The sequence below is a fragment of the Pocillopora verrucosa genome, chromosome 9 (assembly GCF_036669915.1).
Source record: "Pocillopora verrucosa isolate sample1 chromosome 9, ASM3666991v2, whole genome shotgun sequence".
Classification (NCBI taxonomy): Eukaryota; Metazoa; Cnidaria; class Anthozoa; order Scleractinia; family Pocilloporidae; genus Pocillopora; species Pocillopora verrucosa.
In genome coordinates, this window is record NC_089320.1 from 11,463,965 (window position 1) to 11,484,282 (window position 20,318).

General features: G+C 38.8%; 1 protein-coding gene across 1 annotated transcript; it reads left to right on the forward strand.

Moving 5' to 3' along the window:
• The first annotated feature begins 9,606 nt into the window (after positions 1-9,606).
• LOC136283487 (uncharacterized) lies at positions 9,607-10,679 on the forward strand. Its single transcript, XM_066172441.1, has 2 exons — positions 9,607-9,655; positions 10,177-10,679. Exons 1-2 carry the CDS (start codon positions 9,607-9,609, stop codon positions 10,677-10,679), a joined length of 552 nt encoding a protein of 183 aa, XP_066028538.1.
• The last annotated feature ends 9,639 nt before the right edge of the window (positions 10,680-20,318 follow it).

The window sequence follows — 20,318 nt, forward strand, 5'->3', positions numbered from 1 at the left end:
TTTCTTTGACACTTTGTTTCTATTGGCAGCGCTGGGTTTGGGCATACAGGAAGGACCACTTCAATGTGAAAGTGAACACTACCGATGGTGTGGAAAGAAAGAATAGGACATATAAGCACCAGTTTCTTGCAGACATTAGAGACAAGACCTTAAAGTGGTGTCATCACAGTTTTATTGACACAATTTCTGCCAAATGAGTACAGAAGGTAAGGAATCAAAAGCTCATCTTGACCTTAGATCTCAGCGTGTTATATATTGATATCACATGACTATTTCCAGTTACATTTTCATTTAATAATGATTTTAGGCCTAAGGTGTTTTCAGAGAATGTAGATATATAAAAGTTTTTGTTCTACAAGTGAGAAGGATGTATAAAGGTGTCATGCTTACTCTGGGTCACATAAGGTGACCAAACCATAACAAAAGCAACAAAAACTGCAAACAATTGCAATTCATAATTTAGCATGATATTGTTTTATTTGTAATTAGGTCCTGTCTTCCTGATCCCAATACTATTGAGTTCAAATAATAAAACTTATTGAAGCTTACTACCATTTAAATAGAAATCTCTCTCTGATGTCCTTGCAACTAAAACATGATACTTAAATTATGAAGATTGTATCATTTCTTCCAATACATATGCATGTATGATGTAATATAAAATCAATATAACTTCCCATTTGGCTATTTTATCTGATGAGTGCCACATTCCTTGTGTAGTATGAACTAGTTAGTAATAAAATACCAGGTCATACCTTCTGTTGATCACATCACCTGGATTATAATTTCCTTCCCTAGGTTTGCCGAAAATAACATGTGTAACTCAAGTGCTTATTGCCAGTACAATTCCCATCTTCCAAAGTGGTTACACAATCGACCAAGACAGCCACTGCAACCCACTGCTGTCAACGCCTTACACATGCTCAATCAATAACAAAAGAAGACATCACTCAAGAAGGAGATGGCCAGTTCCTTGTTAAAAGCCAAAGTGACAATAAAATTTCATACCAAGTGCACTTTGGTGATTGCAGCAACATGCCTTCCTGCACTTGTCCTGACTGGCAAAGACATCACTGGCTATGCAAGCATTTTGTGGCTATCTACAAACATTTTCCAGAAAGGGGATGGGAAGCAATGTCTCCTTCCTACAGTTCAAGCCCCTTAACTTCCAGATTGATCTGAACGTAGTTCCACCTTTATCTTTCAAGGGATGTTCCTCCACTGACTGTACCATAATGCAGGATTCAGCCCCAAAAGAGAAAGAAAAAGGATAAAGGAATATAGCAGTAAATTTACATCAATTACACAGAGTCCTGTAGCAAATGAAGATTTGGAAAAAAAAGCAGAGGTTGCTGGGAAAAGCTCCAAACAGTCAGTAAGCATGCAGAATGAAGGAAGATGCTGCAGAGAGTTGTTGAAAGAAATTCAAGATCTCACCTACCTTTGTGAATCACTTAAGCAAGACCTTCAGAAGGCACTGGGAAAGTTCCATCCCCTTGTGCCATCAGAAAATGGTATCTTCATGCAGGTTACTCTGCCAAGGAAAAACATTGTGGCAAAATCAAAAAAGTCTCCACTTGCAACAGGTCCTCAAAGCCAAAAAAAAGAGTATGTTCATTTGCCTCTCTGATTGAGACTTAAAAGAAAAAACAGTCATCCTATTCAGTTACCTTGCCAGCCAAAGAAATAAGCCACTGCCACAGTTTCAGAAAACAAGTTTCAATATCAGGCATAATCCTGCCAATAATCAAAAAGAGGTTTTCATTAAAAGAGAAAAAGAAGAAAAGGACAACACCCTGAAGATGACATCCACAAATAAGGAGACCATTGCTGAACAAGATACCCAACCCTTCTTCAAAGAAAATATTACACACTCACCACAAAATACAACTATCCCCATCACCTCAGGTACATGTGATGAACCAAAAATACAAAAAACAACTTCCACTACCATATCATCTACTACAAAGAATGTGACCAGCAAATTCCTGTCTCAGTAACTGATGATAACTGTCCTGATCCAAAGTCACGGTTGCATCCACAGGACCCTGGGAAAAAGAGTGACACCCTGAAGGCTAAAGCCATTAATAAGGAGACCTCTGCTGAACAAGATACTCATCCCTTCATCAAGGAAAATGCCACACTCTCACTCAAAAGTACAACTATCTCCATCAACTCAGGTACATGTGATGACTCAATGCAAGATACAACTTCTACTAACCTATCATCTTGCACGACAAAAGAATACAACTGGCAAATTCCTGTCTTAGTTATTGATGACAGCTCTCCTGATCCAAAGTCATGGTTGCATCTTCAGGACCCTGCTTCATCAAGACTTTATTTGCTCTGAAATTGTTCTCAATTTGAATTTTTGTAATTTACTGCAGGTAGTTCATGGCAAATTATTTCTGAACCATGATTGTACCTGAACATTTTGACATTTCATTTTAAAATTCCAGCAAATGTTTGGTTACAGTTACAACATAATATAATTACCATTAAAACGTATAAGCTTTGAATTTTAATCAGAAACAAGCAAAGAAGGAAAATTGCATTCCACATGGAAGTAGAATTATGGATTGTATGTTCTGAGAAGTTCATTGAAATGTTGTCAGTTCATTGAAATGTTGTAAAGCTGGTGCGAAGAAACAATTTTTTCTGCCCAAAGAAAATCAACACTAAAGAAAAAACAAAATAAATTCTCAGTTTTATGGCTAGTACATGTACACACAACTTTGAGGCTATAAAATTAACAGGTTTCCAAAAACCAATTACAAGGTTGATTATATATGTATATCTTCAATACATTACAAAACTTCTCATTTGCAATCAGCTATAAAAAGCCTAGGGTTGGTCCTTAAATTTTTGGGCAAGTTCTGAAACCCTTACCCTTACCCTTACCCTTACCCTTACCCTTACCCTTACCCTATACCAAGCATCACACAATTGTATGTCCATTGTTAGCAACAAAAATGTTTTTGGTAAATTTTCCACAGACCACAAATTGCATTCACTGTTTTTGTGAAATTTTGTTAGTTTTTGCAAAAATTTACTTGTGCTCATATATTCCACATTAAAGGAGAAGACACAGTGTCAGAACAAAGTATCAGATTTTCCTGAGTATCAATACAGTCTCTTTATTTTCAGCAAATTTGTCATTGAGGAACATATATAACAGCAGAAAAAAATACAGATTAGCCTCGGTGTTCTTGGTTAGCCTCAGTGTTCTCAGTGTGGTACAGAGAATGTTGTCAAGACCTCCAGTGAACACAGGAGCGGTCAAAGAGGTCCTCCCAGTCATGATGTTAATTCAAGAGCTGTTCTTGCGTGTCTACACACAGGAATCGGTGAAACCCACCTAAATAATTTACTGTGTACATTAAATATTCCCTCTATGAATCCAGTAACTTTCAAGAGTTGAGAAAATGAAATTGGGCATGCAGTAGAGCAAGTAACAAGGAAAAGTTGCAAAACTGCAATGTCAGGAGAAAGAAATGCTGCATCAAAAAGGGTGTAAAAGCAGATGAGCAAGGCTGCATAAATATCCCCTGCTCGTGTGACATGGGTTGGCAAAAACAGGGAAAGGGGCATAACTTGTCAACCAGTCCAGCTGCAGTCATAGGTTTAACTTATGGGAAGGTGTTGATCAATCAGGTTTGCACTGTTTCAACGACAATATATTGCCTATGAGGGATATAGAGATTCATGCTACAAGGGTAAATGGTTTAAGGGTCCCAACAGTCAGAGGCGTTAGGGCCCTGTTCAAAGACAATCAACCAGTCGACACTGTGTCACTTGGAAAGTCACTTAGAGAAAACTGTCAGGCGTGTGAAAAGCGATAATAATATCTATACTGTTTTAATCGGGCACAACTCTCAGGTTTTCGACACTCCAACCCTTCTCCGTCAAGGTGGACATCAACTTTGTGAAAAACTTTGCTGTCGTAACGTTTTCGTTTCTGACACTCTTCCTGTGATGAAGAACTTGGTCAAACGTACACATCCCTTTCTGGTCTTATCGGATGGTTCCACGGTTACATTAAGTCAACAATCCATTTATCAGACACTTTTCCATGAACCTTTCCCCGCACACGATGCAATGCAAGATGTTAGAACTTTAAGAAGAGTCTTTGATTCCCGTTTGAACATTTCAGAGGACATGTTGATAGAAAACATGTCAACAACACAGTACGCAGAAAACGACATGGATACCTTGATCGTCGTTACGAACTCCAGCAGACGTTCCGAGGAACTCTTTATCATCCAACAAACGCGGAATTTCCCATTAAGCAACATATTGCTGAAAAAATAGCCGGAAGTGGCATTTCATATCGAGATCTTAAGAATGTTTTCGAGAAGTTCGGAGCGAAAGGGCTTGTTGGCGTATTGTCTCTGCCTCCATCTTCAACAATTAGCAAAGCCCCGCGAGTACATACATACATACATACATACATATATACATACATACATACATACATATACTATTTGTTAAGGCAGGTCGGTTTGCGGCAACCTAAAGGCTGGTGTGGACCTGCCGACAACTTAATTAAAAAATTTAAAACTATATTTATATAAAATCTTAAATAAAATAAATAAATTAATTAATTAAAATTTAAAAACTGAAAATATAAGAAATCTGATCGTTTTGATGTTATCAGACAGGCCTCTTTTTCGAATTGGAGTTGGTCCAGTATCTTGGAGGCTTGTCTAAGTTTTTGTTTAAGAAGTTGATAGGAGGAAGCGTCCTTGATGGCTCTAGGGATTACATTCCAAACGATGGGTCCTCTATATCTTACACTATTTCTGCCAATGTTGGTATTGTACCGTACATGCGAGAAGTGATTTGTGCGCCTTAACTTATAATTAGTATTAGTGTTGCAAGTTTCGAAGAGGGCTGTGAGTTGATCAGGTAAGCTATTATAATAGATCTGGTACATTATAGAAGCGACCCTACGCTTGTAAATATAGACTAGAGGTTTCCATTTTACAAGGTCGAGAACGTCAGTGTCAGGAGTTTCGGTAGGGTCAGTTTGTGAACTAGTTTGGCTGCTTTCAGGTGCAGATGTTCTAAAATATAGAATGTAGATGGTGAGCAGGATCCCCAAATAGCGATGCAGTAAGTGATGCTCGGGACAATCCCTTTAAAATATATTTCCTCTAAACACTTGAGGGAAGGGCTTTAAAATTTTTCAAGAATTTTAGCTTTCCTCCAAACTTAGTGTGCAGTGCTTTTACGTGGGGTTTCCAGTTCAGTTTATAGTCGATTTCAACCCATAAGCAAGTGGATTTGGGTGAAATAGATCATTAGCTCCAAGGTGAGAGTCTAAGGAATCGCAGACAATGTCCTCCAGAATTTTGCTGTTCAGATTAAGCATTGTCAACGATCGGTAGTTTGCACAGTCTGATCTAATCCCTTTCTTGTGTTCCGGGACAACCTCTCCAGTCTTCCAGATATTGGGGAAAATGCCACATTGAACACTATTTTTAAAGATGCTAAAGAGACCTTCAAAGCCACAGAAGCCACGGCCATATCGCGCGACGTTATTTTATCAGGACCACCTGTTTTCTGTTTGATATGAGTTAATTTCAGCTTAATTTGTGCTTCAGAAAAGGCTACCTGGTCGAGCACAGCAGTTCCAGGGTTAACAGATGCTTATGGCTGGTTAAGTGATGCACCGGAATCGTGGTGAAACTTTTTAGCAAGCTCTGTTCCAATGTTTACAAAGTAATTATTCATTTCCTCAGCTTTGTCGTAGTCATTCATCAAAATTTTCCCATCGCTATCTTGTACTGGAGATATTGGCTTTCTCGGGTTTTTTCCCTGAGTTTTCCTTACAATTCGCCAGAAATTTTTACTGTTCTTAGATTCTGTGAATTGCCCTCTCCAATAAGAGATTTCTGCATCACGTATCAGCCTTTTGACACGATTTCGAACAGCTTTATACAGGGTTCAAGTATGCGCATCATTGTTGACCTTGTAGAGTTTCAGAAGACGATAACGTTTGTTTTGTTCTTTCTTTATTTTGTTGGTTATCCATGGAAGTTGGTTTTTCCTCTTTCTCACTTGTCTGGTTGAGATATGGTCAGATACTATTCTCTGATAGAGGTGTTGCCATGCCCAGACATGATCATCAATATCGTCGAAAATCTCGCATACACTCCAAGGAGCGCTTTCGATGTCGTTTCTAAATTTCCGCTGGTTGAAGGTTCTGTAATTATTTGTGGTCTTAATCCTCAGGGGGCTCATTTCCTTTCTCATTCGAAAATTTGCATACACAAAACTGTGATCAGATATTCCCTAGTGGGACACACCAGCCAAAGTGATTTTCTCTAGATGGCTAACAATTATCAGGTCAATTAGTGTTTGTGCTGTATATAGTGACAAAAGCAACCCGTATTTTAGCCAAGATCGTTGAAGACTTCAAAGCAGCGGGAGAAACAACAATTTAAAACGCATTTCCATAAGTATTACAACACTTAGGTATACTTTTGCCGTAGTGGGGAAAAAAGTGGAAGAGTCTTCCTTACATAGTCTAAGGCTGTAGGTTTTATTTCTGACCTTCTACCGAGTGCTATGTGATAAACATTTGCCTAGGGAGAAATTATTTATGCATATGTAATATTTAAAGCCTTGTAAAATACTGTATAGAGCCACCTTAAACGCTGGCACAAACTAACACTCCTTAATTCCCTGATTAAAAGTTCTGTTAAATTATCTGATATGCGGAGAAATAAATGTAAGGTATCAATAATGACATGATCAAATGGTATGAAATTAAATAATGAAGTTGCTTTGCAATTAAACTTTTTTGATTTGGCAAAGCTTGAAATTTCCTCCAGTGATCTGGCACCCTGAGCACTGTTAGAAAGTGACCATACCCTTTGGATGTCATGTCTCTGGTTGCGAGGGCATTTGCACCAGATACAGGCGTAGTCTTGGGATTCCTTCTAGCCAACCAGAAACGCACAGTTCCTTCAATAACAAATGCAAAGTCACCATTTTCGTTAAAAATACGTTCATCCCATTTGAGTCCAAGCAAATGGTTTAATGTCTGATTAGAATCAATACTGTGCACGACCTTGCCACGCTCTGTCTTTGCTTTTCCCGCCAATGCCAGTCCTCCATTAAATACATCTTGATCAATTCGAACTTCAACACGAGTGGACGGATCATCCTTCCTGCCAGAATATAGCTTCCTTTTTATTTCACGATATAGCTCCCCGTGAATCAATTCCATGCGATCGTCAAGCGAAGAAGAAGACGGACTGGAAAGAAGTTCCATCCGCTGGAAAAGATTGTTGTCTTCAGATTCACATGCCCGCCAATCGTCGTAGCGTTCACTGTAGCCAACATAATGGATCTTAACTCGCTTTCCGACCTTGTCCACGTCTGTTACAACCACAGGATATAGTTTACGGTCGGTTGTTTTTACTCTTGTCTTTTTTCGGCAAAGCTTCGATGAAAAGACTTCTTCCGGGTATCGTTCTGGTGCTATGATCTCCCTCTAAACTCTCACTGCCGCCATCGCCGCCATCTAACCTCTTGCGCTTGCGCAATACGGAAAAATTTTGGCCGCGCCAGACTGGACACAAATTTAAGCAAATGTTCACGTTGGTGGGAGATAAGTTTGATATGGGAGTATAAATTCAAGCAGTGAGGTGATTTACGGAAATTGTGGTTGCCACGCAGGCCACCCTAAAAAACGGAAAACCTGCACTAAAGAGCGCAAGCGCAGAAGATTGGTACGAGACATAGCAGAATTTTTAAACATAGTGGACATTTAATAGTGTAGTTTGAGCGTCCGGATGAGTATAGTCCTGAGAAGGAATGTTGTCGGTAGTCGTGACTGACGTTTCGACAACCTGAGCGGAAGTTGACTCCGATGATGACTTCCGCTCAGGTTGTCGAAACGTCAGTCACCACTACCGACAACAGTCCTTCTCAGGACTACACTCATCCGGACGCTCAAACTACACTATTACATGTTACCCCCGGGTTCAAACCATTTACTGTATAATGGACATTATCTGCTCATTTTGTCCGAGCCACGCGGGAACAGTTATCCAGTGGTTTTAAAGACCACTCTAAGGACAACGAAATTATCTTCTAGGAGAGTTATGTTACAAGCGAAAATAGAGGATAATTATAGATACGGCAAGTAAGTGGTTAATATAAATCCGCATGGGCTATCAAACTTTGAAATTATTCCATTCCAGTTTAGTCTTGAGTCTGCTGATTCATCTATGAAAGTTTGAAGCCCACTAAATATTTATTTTTCTTTGATTTGTGTCGCTGCCATTTCGTTCCGTGCTCCTAGATTTCAGCACTACTCGTTTTTCTTCATAATTTTGTAAAGGATAATTTGGAAATCGTCGTCGTTTTTCCCCTTGTTTATTGAACATTCTTCTCAATTATGACAGTACATCTCTTCTGAGCACGACCTTCTTACAGTTGCAATTCATCTTGATCAGAGTATCAGTGGTAAGTACTAAAACATGGAACGACCTAAAACCACCTACAACCATCTACAACCACCTACAACAATCCACAACCATCTACAACCACCTACAACCATCTAAAACCACCTACAACCTACCTACAACCATCTACAACCACCTACAACTATCTACAACCACCTACAACCACCTACAACCATCTTCAACCATCTTCAACTATCTACAACCACCTACAACCACTTACAACCACCTACAACAATCTTAACAACCACCTACAGCCACCTACAACCACCTACAACCATCTACAACCACCTCAAATCATCTACAGCCACTCGCAAACTGTCTAAACCCATCTAAAACAAAGCATAAATGTATTAAATAAGGCGAAACAACATGTCACATACATGAAATACGAGAATCGAATGAAACCTCCACCTCCTGGTCCCATCTATAATCAACCATCTCACGAAATGAAATGCGAGAGGTCTTTTACTATTGAGGTAATAAAAAATAAAATTGACATACTCTTCTCGCATTTCATTTCGTGAGATAGTTGATTATACATGGGGCCAGGGAGAGTAAGATTTTGGGGGATGGTGGAGGTTTTGTTCGATTCTTGTATTTCATGTATGTGACATGTTGTCGTTTCGTCTTATTTATGAAATTTATGCCTTGTCTTAGATGGTTTTAGTTAGTTTGCGAGTGGCTGTAGATGTTTTTGAGGTGGTTGTAGGTCGTTGTTGAAATTTTTGAGGTGGTTGTAGGTGGTTGTAGGTGGTTTTAGGTGGTTTAGGTCGTTCCATGTTTTAGTACTTTCAGCTACAACGTATGAAGAGAAAAAAAAACCCGAACTGCCAGCTGAAGGAAGTTAAGTTGATCTATTTGCGTTAAAACGTTTTAATCTCACTGAAAATAATTGTTAACATCAACACCTCCTTGTGGTCATTGGGTAATGAATGGTCCACAAGGAGAATTCCCCTTGAAGGAATCGAATTATAAGATAATTTCCCTTTTGACCTAATGGCTGAGTTAACTGTAACATTGTTCTCCATTTTCAGAGTATTTCCTGGTTCAGTTTATTGAGGATAGTGTAGAGTCCATTGTGACTGATAGCAAAATTTAAAGGGAAGATGATGGTACGACCAAAGCTATGTATGTGGACAAGAGATATTACCCCTGTGTGGTGCTCAGTGAAAGTGGTAAGTTTGCACAGCTTTTACTTTGGTTAAGGTAATAAGAAACCATACAAGCGTTTTCTAGGGAACTTCACACACACTTTCTATAAGGGTAAGTGAAATATCAGGGGTAAAGACAATTAGTGAAAGCTAATCCTGCCACCTTTAAATAGGTGCAAAGGTAAGCATAGACTTAAGACTACTAGCATAAGACATAGGACTTTGCATGTGACCATGCACGCAAGGAAGAATTTATGGTTGTTGCTAAAATGTGCCCTAATTTCAGGCTAGATATATGCTCCAAGACCTTAAACATTGCATTGTTTTTTCCTGGGTGAAGGGTTTGTCAGGGTCTCTATAATCCACAATTAGATACTAAGGTGTTGGATTGAAAAGGGGGTCCTGTTTTGAATGTTACTGAGTAGATAATTGAATCAAGACTTGTTATTAAAATGTAATAACTTGTATTGTACCTTTTAAAAGACTGTTATTAAGTAGAACCAAGGGCTTGGTTATTTAGCTGGGTGTTTCTTCTCTCCTAACAGAAGATAAAGACCAGCTGATAAAGACAAAAAATGTCATACATTCAACAGCCAAGAAACAAGGTGGATCATCAGGATCAGCCGGAAAGGAGAAGAAAGACAAACAAGCAGGGGAGAAAAATAAGAGGAAAGGCCCTTCTGTTTCCAACGATCAAACCCAGGAAGACAAGTTGAAAACTGTAAAGGAGAAAGAAGAGGAAAAAATGGAAAAAAATCCAAAGAAAAAGGCACTAGATGAAAGAGATTTGAACGTCCTTGGGCAGATGTCACAGTTGAATAGGTCCATAGTCATTGTTGACAAGCTCAGGAGAGATACTGAAGGAAAAGAGAAGGAACTTGAGAGAAAGAGGGGTGAACTTGAGAGAAGGGAGAAGGAATATACAAAGGAAAGAACGTGTGGTACAAGAACCAAACTTACAAGAAAGGAGAGAACAAGAGGAAGTATTTCAAGAAATGCGTCGCATGGTGCAAGGGCCCTCCAGGGGGGGGGAGGAGGAGGAGGATAAAGATGACAAGGAGTATGATGAGGAAAATTTTGGTAAAGAAAATTGTTTGCTTTCTACACCTTAGCAAATTGTTGTTAGTTGAAGGGAGGTCAATAATTCCAAAACTGCCAAATGAAACCAGCATCCTTGTAAAAATATCTGTATATTTTTTAATATGTTACTTGAGACACAAAGGTCAATCAACCAGACTGATCTGCAGTACTGTTTTTGCATCAAGCAGAAAAATGAATGTCTGCATAGGTTTTGAAATAAATTTGGTTTGTATTTTGAGTCCTTTAGTTTGTGACAGTAACTCTATACAAATAAGCCTTTATATGATCCTTTCTTTGTCTTTCAGATCTTAGACTTTAGAAAAGGAAGTCCAAAGGAAAGAACATGTGGTACAAGAAGAAGCGGAAGACTTTAGAAGAGTGATGCCCTCAGACCAGGAAAAGTGTCAAGGGTTTTTGCTGAAAGACATCATGTAAGAGTAATATGCTTTTCTAATTATTACAACAACAAAACTATATATCATCACAGATTGAGTGAAATTTAGGGTCCTTACAGTAGAGATTCTGACAGACTAGCATTTATTTCAATTATTTATACACACCCCATTGAACACCATCTATTCACTTTGTATTACCAAGAAAAACAAAAGTCATTAAAAGGGTTTTGGTGTTACTGCAGCCTTTTAATGAACTTGCAGTCACACCAAACTGAGCACTCTTTTCACAAGATAACCAGTTAGAGAGTGCAAAGAAGTTTCCAGACCTGCCTTCTGATATTGTTCTAAAGATTGCACTCAGAAATAAAATAACTTGTCTGGAGGCAAAGTCAAGAAAGAAGACCACTGTCAACTAAAAATAAACTGATCTGCCATTCTTTAATACCTATGTAGATGTTTGCTTAACATCAGAGAAGTCTCGTAGCTTTTTTTGGTTTTGAAGAAGGAAAATTGAAAGGCTCAGAGCAAGAACGACCCCTTGATTTTTCGGCCATTTTTGAAAGTGTTCAGAAGTAGTTGAATTTTGGCATGTGGACTTAGTTTTACTCGATATACACTGTTTTGGTTTTTTTTTCGCTGGTTTGCGCTTTGTTTGTTTTCAGATCAAATTACACCTCCATGGCTCAATTACCATTTATTATTACAGTTAATGAACTCCTCTACATTTGCAAGAGAATCCAAGTATTGACTAAGTCTATTGCTAAGAGAATCATGTGCTTTTTCAGGTTTATTCACTGTTTACAAACTGATTTTGAATTTAACAGCCATGTATATGAATGTCACTATTTACTGCTGTAAGAGAAGGGTGAAACACAGGATTAAAGAAGTATTGCACAACACATATTCCATTACTGTTGATGAAATGAAGACAGTCCAAATATATATTATTTTCTTACTTGTTAAAAAAAAGAGAAGAGCAGGGTAGATTTTGAGAACAGGAGATGTGGTGCCATTTTTGCATTGATCAAAGGCACAGTTACCCAGGAGGGCTAGTATGAAAAGGATCATGCCGCCAGTGGTGCTTGAAGACCTGGATGAGTAGGTTTTTATATGGCTAGGTTGATTTGCACCTGTATGAAGAACAGAATAATTTTGTTAGAGTTTGTTGAATTACATTTATATCTCTCTTACGTCATGTTTGGTAGAGTCAGCAGAAGTAGTATTAGCCTTGAATTACAAGAAATGGTAATTAAAGTCCAAGTGGTCAGTTCAGTTTCATTTTTAATCATGTGAGTGACTACAAAATTGGACAACCCGAAGCAGGAGTTGGATTTGTTAATCATAAGTATGATTACAGACCCAATTGGACCTGTCACCAATTGATTATAATGGTTACGTGTACCTTGAAAATTTCCAAAAATACAAAACAAAACAAATAATTAGGGGCTTTCCATCTAAAACATCCAAAATATAACCATCACAATCTTTGACAATTTAAGCAAAACGCAAAGTTTTAAATTGGCTTTTGAAGTTCCAAAGTTTTGAAGGTTAATGAAATGGTTGTTGCTATGCTGTTAATGTAATCAAATTTGTGATTGGTGGATTTAGCTCACTTAGCTCACAGTTATAGAGAGTTGTTTACGAAAGTTTAAGGCACAAACATTTGCATCTTATCTTAATTTTGTTGGAATAGTCTCACAAATTTACTGTAACCACACCAACTCACTATGATAGCTTCCACAACATCCTAAGATTTAGTGCATACTCAGTCAATATGAAATATAACAAAATGACACTCTAAGGTGTGGCAATGTTTAACATTCCTACCTGGATTGAATTAAGAAACATTTACTCTGTACAAGCTTCACCCCAATTACAATTCCTTCTTTGCTTCTAGGTGATTTTTGGCCAGTTTTGACAAGAGCAGTTTGAGAGGAGCATTGACAACAAATAAGGCTATGGTTGGGTGAGCCAGAGAAAGATAAAGGGAATGCAATTCTAAAATTGAGGTCCACTTCGTGTCTCAGTGATTTTTGTACTAGAGGAAAATCTACACGTGTTCTGCAAAGTAACAAGTTAGCGACAACGAGTAAGAGAGAATCTCAATAAAATTTGTATGTCTCTGAGGCATAATAGCTCCGATAGCTGAGGTAGACAGTTTTCAACCCAGCTTGAAAATACAGTCTTCTGTAGTCTTTGACTGTAAAAGTTACTAAACTGCAGATGCCTGAGATATAGCTGGAATCTTTTTGTTTGACGATCGGTTACGTAAACGCGGCGGGGGAGTCTGTGCTTATATTCGCGAAGACATTACAGTCACTATACTGAAGGAAATCATAGTTTCCCATTTATCTGATAATTATTTCCATCAGTTTTAGCTAAAACTGCAATACAGGAAATTGTGATCAGTCGTGATTTGCATATCCTACAGACCGCCTGATTGTTCGCTGTCCTGTTTTGAAGAGTTGCTGAAACCGAGTCACATTCTAGCACTTACCATGAACAAGCCCATTGCAGTCTTAGGAGACCTTAACTGTAACGTCTTAAAGAAGAGCCTAGAGAGCAGAGCTTTGTCTAACTTTTTGTGTGAGACTAACCTGAAGCAGATAATTACAACATCAACAAGGATAACAGACACCGGCGAATCTCTGATTGATGTCACTTTAGTCTCATCTCCTGACCTCGTCCACGCGCGTGGCGTTTTAAACACTCCTATTAGTGATCACTTACCTGTATATATGGAGTTACAGCTGAAACTCCCTAAACCTCCACCATGTTATCTCTCAACAAGGAGTTACAAGCATTATAACCCCGATCTGTTTACTGCAGACCTAGCAACCAAGTGTGACAAATTTCTTTCAATTTTTTCAGAGGAAGATATAAATTATAAACTCGCAACGTTTAATGACACTTTTCTTTCCACACTGGACGCTCATGCACCAATTAAGTCGATCAGAATTCGCATTCGTCCCTGCCCTTACGTAACAACTGAAATTGAGGATCAGATGACCTTTAGAGATCAGCTTTTTCATCGTTACCGACAAAGCCGAAATGTAGACGCCTGGAAGGCGTACAAGGAAGCCCGGAGATCTGTAAAACAAGTTCTTAAGAATGCCGAGTGTGACCACATCCGCACAGAGGTCCAATCACACAAAGATAACCTCTGTGGAAAATAATCAATAGTTGTATTCCATCCAAAGAAAAAGAAACTCCGGTCTATAGGAGACACTAAGCTAGTTGCTAACGACTTCAACCAATTTTCTCCTCTGGTGGGAGAAACACTGCTCAATCTGCGGCACAGTTGGCCATAGACAACAACATCAATATTTCAGATACATGCCTAATTTCACCACCAACGACCAGAAATTCATTCAAGGAACTATTTAATTTCACCTTTGTTACCTGTACGCAGGTCGAACGTATTGTATCATCTATGCCTTCTAATAAGTCTCCAGGCCCCGACAAAGTCAGCATGCGCATCATCAAAGACTGCCTTCCCGTTATTCTTGGCCCGTTGACAGACATCATCAACTGTTCTTTCGCAACTTCTACATTTCCAAACTCCTGGAGAGCGTCTGAGGTCATACCACTACTGAAAGACGGTGATCACGAGGAGCCATCAAATTATCGCCCCCTTTCGATGCTTACCGTTGCTTCAAAGAAAATCGTAAACACCATTCTACAGAGACTCTTAGTATTACGATCAGCGACTTCTTATTTGATGCTATGGACAATAAGGGACTGTCAGCCCGGATGCTATTAAATCTATCAAAAGCTTTTGACAGTATTAGCCATTTTATATTATTACAGAAGCTGAGACAAAACCGTGAAATGGTTTGAGAGTTACCTGACCAACAGAACACAGGTGGTCCGTATTGGCACATCTACATTTAAACCCTTCCCCCTATCACCCATGGCGTACCACAGGGCGCCATACTGTCACCACTTTCGTTTGTATTTATATCAGTGATCTTCCTCTCACTCCACAAGTATGCAATCTCGAGTCGTACGTAGACGACTCTAAGATCTTCTTATCCTTTCCAGTCAAAGATGCCGAATCTGCAAAACGTGTTCTTAAAGAAGATTTAAGACGAGTGGCTGCCTGGTGCTGTAAAAATCTACTATTAATCAACCCTGAAAAGACAAAGTTCTTTATGGTCGGGACACAACAACTACAGCGTAGGCTTCCTAACGAAATCGCGATCTCTTTCCTGGGGAAAGAGATCACACCTGTCTCCAGTGCCAAGGATCTCGAAATAATTCTAGATAACAACTAAATCTATGATCAACACATCCATCAACTTATCTCATCGTGCATGACCAAACTTTGTCAAATAAACAGGGTAAAGAACAGTTTTGATAGGGACACTCTACGCACGATTATCTCCACTTTAGTCCTAAGCAAATTGTTCCATTGCTCTACAGTTTGGTCAAACACAACTGCCATGCACAAACATCAAGAAGCTTCAAGTTGTTCAGAATTTCGCGTGCAGAATCATCACAAAAACCAAGAAATCTGAGCGCATAGGACCTGCGTTACGCAAGATCAAATGGCTACCGGTAAATGAGCATCTCCACTACAGAGACACTGTATAGGTGCATGAAGGGCCTAGCCCCCACATACTTGTGTGAGTCTCTCCGAAGACGCAAGTCTATTCACTATCATAACACAAGAAACAGAGAACCCCTTGATATTCCTTCAAGACAAAGTCAGGCCAGTGACGTTTCCTCCATAGAGCAGTCAACATTTGGAACAATTTAGACAAAGACATTAAACAGTTATCTTTAGCATCATTCAAAATAAAGTTGAAAACGCACGTGCTAGAGAATTAGTTTAATTGACCGCTTTTTATAATTTTATTCATTTTTTATTATAATGTTCTTTGCTGTTTGGTATTGAAAGCCCCCCTGGGGAATACTAATAAAGTATGTATGTAAAATTAAACCTATCTGTCTAGGGGACGAGTAACAATCCGCTGTAACCAACAGCCCTTTGGTAGAAATCTCTTTGTTTCGATCCATTCCCAAGACTCAGTGCGAAATGTCTTTCTGTGAAGTTGAAGTTTATCCAAGTAAATGCAATAGCATGTATCCAGTTTTCTTTTGTAAAATATTCCATTCCTCCCTTACTTGTGTAGTGTTCTATCATTGATGAAGAATTTTTATTCTTATGTGAGTTTCTACACCAAGAACTCGTGCAACACACGTTTTGAAAATTAATGTTTAATTATCATTATCACCTTTTGCTGTGTAATTTAAGGAGCTGTAACATTAAATTCTCAACCAATTACAGTGCACAAATTAATTTTATCACCTGAGCAACCCCATACAATTCTGTTTTCATCAATGACTTTAATCTTATACAATTTGACTGCCGATCTGAAAAAAACTTCCATGCAGCTTTGGGAATGAAGGCCTGTTATTTTATGACCAGACATCAAGTTCTGAGTGGGTAGCTGTAGACAATTTTAGAATCTACATGTTCATGAAGATCCCTTTGACATCTAACACCGCTGTTTTCTTGTCACGATATTCCTACCAATAGTGGAACTCAGTTTTCTGCATATAAACCCACACAAAACTCACAATTTCTCCAATTATCTTACTTTTTTTAAGCTCTGACATTTGCCCCCTCATCCCCAATATACCTGTATGCTCTACTCTCACCCCATATAGAGGGTTCAATATCCTTTATATGTGAAGAGCATGATAGGAACAGATTTTAAAGTTTTGATATGATAATTCAGATAGACTTACATTAAATTAAGACTTCCCATCTAAAACATTTTGCACAATGTGAAGTCTTAATTTAGTAGATTGGTTTGTTTTCCTCAATCATTTGTCTGTTTGCCAGTCAAACCATTGATACAGGTTGTAACACCTAAATGTTGAGTGGTCTATTATTTGTTTAATTATTTTTGCTATTTTATCTTTCCAATTTTCTGTTTTGATTTCTTTTATGTTTTTCAGATGCATGCAAACTGCAGACTGTCTGTCCTCCAAATTCAGAATGCACAAGAGAATATATGAATGACAAGTTTCCTACATTTTACTATATTTGCAAATGCAGAAAAGGCTTTTTATCTTCTAGAGGGACTTTCATGGCAGTCTTAAATGATGACATTTTAGATGTTTGCAAGGGTTAGCCAGCTCTTTAAATTTGCATAGTGATAACCTTTGTCTTTCTGCAGTGTTATTGAGGCAGTTTAATGAGGCAGTTGTTATGTAATTTGTTCTGATACCATGATTGTGAAAATTTGCTGCGGGTGGCATCAAATTATCTGAGGGTTAACTAACTACTCAGTTTAGCACGTTAGGTGATGCAGTTTGTCAAGAGCAGTGGATGGTAACCCTAACCCACTGTTTTCGAGTGGCTAAAGCTGTAGTTCTACCACCAGCCAAGCTAATGCTTGGTGGCGACTAGACTTAGAGGAGGTAGTTTATGTTGCTCATGTCTTCATTCAGCTTAGGAGTCGTTGCTGTGATTCACAGGCTAATCATTTTCTTATCTATGCTGGTGAGTTTTGTTGGATCAATTGTTTGTTTACACTTTCACTTTGTTCTTTCTATTATCCTACAGAAGAACTTTTTAAATTTTATTCAGGGTCCTTACCTGGAAGATAACTTTAATGTGTGTGGTCAGGATTTCCTTAATTACCTTTGTAGAAATTTCACAGAGGCAAATATTTCTGATCACAAAGGCTGGCATGTACACTACGGTAGAACTATCACTGCTAGATATCTCTACATTAGACTCTGGGAAACCAATAATTTGAGACTTTGTGAAGCTTATGTATATGATGATTCTAATGGTATGTACAATAAACATCCATGGTGATTTGCCTCTTATGTTATGTAAGTGACTGGGGTTCGGTGAGACAGGGTATCAAGTGACGTTTAGTGTTGTAGTGCTCAATATACCTCTTCTATTGGCCAAAAGCGGAGAGCTTTACATATCTCGTTATTTATGTAATTTAATTTTTTTCTCTGAGAACAAAGTTAGAAACAATTGATTTTCTTTTCTTTAAAATTAAACCACCTTAAAGTAAAAATAAAAGCTAAGTTTTTCGTTTGTCTCACGATGTAGTCACGTGTAATGTAGATCGCGACGTTTCGACTGCATACTGCTAGTCTTCTTCAGGCGATGAGGTCGACTGGTCATGTGTGATCTTTTAAAGCATGATGCCCTGCTGTGATTAGTTGTTTTTTCAACAGCTCTGATTGGTGCATTTCGATCCTTTCTGTTCACTCAGTGATGTGCTCCCTCGGCGGTCCGCTGTAACACGGCTCTCCTGTTGTTGTGCTTTTTGATCGTGGGCATCCACGCTTCTGGAATTTCTATTCCACTATCCCTGTTGATGTTGTTAGGGTGAAGTCTTATATGAATTGCTTCTTTGACCTTGCGCGTGTAGTAATAAGGGTCACGATCAATAAACTTTACTTCGTTTTAGGGTGGCTTGTGTTCGGTGTTGTGGGCATGCTCTGAAACGGTGGAGGTCTCGGTACGGGCGTGTCGAATGTCTCGATCGTGCTCCTTAATTCTGTCTTGCATAGGTCTTCCAGTCTTGCCGATGTACACCTTGCCGCATTCACAGGGAATCCTGTAAACTACACCATCTTGTTTAGCCGGGGCGACAGCGTCTTGTGGTCGTACTAACTGAGATCTTAGCGTAGTCTCCGACTTGAAAACAGCGCGTACGCCTTGTTGTTGTAGGCAGCGGCAACGCTGTTCGGACAGACCTTTGACATAAGGTAAAACCGCAGTAGCTTTGAACTCGTTGGCGAGTTCGGCACTGTTGTTTGGTTTTCCGGTCTTGGTAAGTTTCTGCAAGAAAGAAAAAGGATAACCATTAGAAACCAGAACGGATGACAGATGTTTTTTTTCCTCGGTAATGACGGAAGGTTTTGTTACGAGACGTTTGGCGCGCTCGTAAAGGCACTTAACAATACCCCGTTTTACTGATTGAGGGTGATGTGAATCATACGCTAAGTATTGATCGGTGTGCGTGGGCTTCCTGTATACGCTGGTGGTGAGGCGACCATCAGGTTCTCTTAAAACTGCGGTGTCTAGGAAGGCGAGTTTGTTGTCTCTCTCTGTCTCCATGGTGAAGCGGATGGAAGGCTGCTGGTTGTTTATTGCTTTAGGCCTGCCAGAATACACAGTGGCTGTGGATGGTGATTTACAAACCTGCCTTGATACTTTCCTTATTCTGGACACATTTTTGAGGATAGACCTGGTGTTTGTTAGACCTATTGCTCTTGTTCATTTAGTTAGTAGGTTAGACATGACAGATGCAGCAGTTATTGTAGGTGAGCAATGTACCATACCATAGAAGTAGTTATTTTGATTATAACTATACTATCTAAAGAACATAACTTGGCTCAGCGAAATATCTCTATTGCATGTTAATCACCCGTTTGGGATATGTACTTTGTAAGGATAAGTTGAACTGAGTGACAAGTTTAAGGCAGGCCAATCTTTGAAGAATCACGAAACAAACTCGATGAAACAACTAGTGAAAAAGTAAATTGATGAAGTTCAGATGAAAAGTTATTTTAATGCGAAAAAATTGTTTGAAAAGGGTAGATATCAGTGTAAGGAATTAAAAATATAATTTTTTCAAACTTTCTTGGATCATCATGCAAGCTGAAAAGCGTCGTTTTCCGAGCCCCCGACTTCTAACATAACATTGCTCAACAACGATGCTCAGAACTAGTGAGGAATTAAAAAAAACTCTCAAAATACTCAAAGCACTTCCAAAGAAAAGGTATTTCAAAAAGAAGTCAAGAAAACTTACAATTTGCAGCTTTGACACAGATAATTGTGATCATCACCAAAGAAAGAATCTGTTTTGACAAAGATAGAATTCTAGAGGGAAGGTCAGTCGGTCAGTCAATTTCCAGAGGTCTATGTCAGCATTTAAGTGAAGCGCGATGAAAGAAACTGGTTACTTGAGTCGTTTAGTAGTTTCCTGATGATGTACGTCTCAATGACTCAGGTAAGATATGACTCGACGTGAGGGAGGAAAACTGCATCCAAGTTAACTGTTCTGAGGAGATTGAAGTTGAGAAGATATTTTTGAGATTTTTAAAACTTAAAGCGCTAGCGTACTTACTTCCTTTGAACTGGGTGCACATCTACTCAGTTGACTCAAACACAAACATTGCAAAGCTATCAAGTTCCGAAGACCTTTAAATTGCTCTGAATGTGA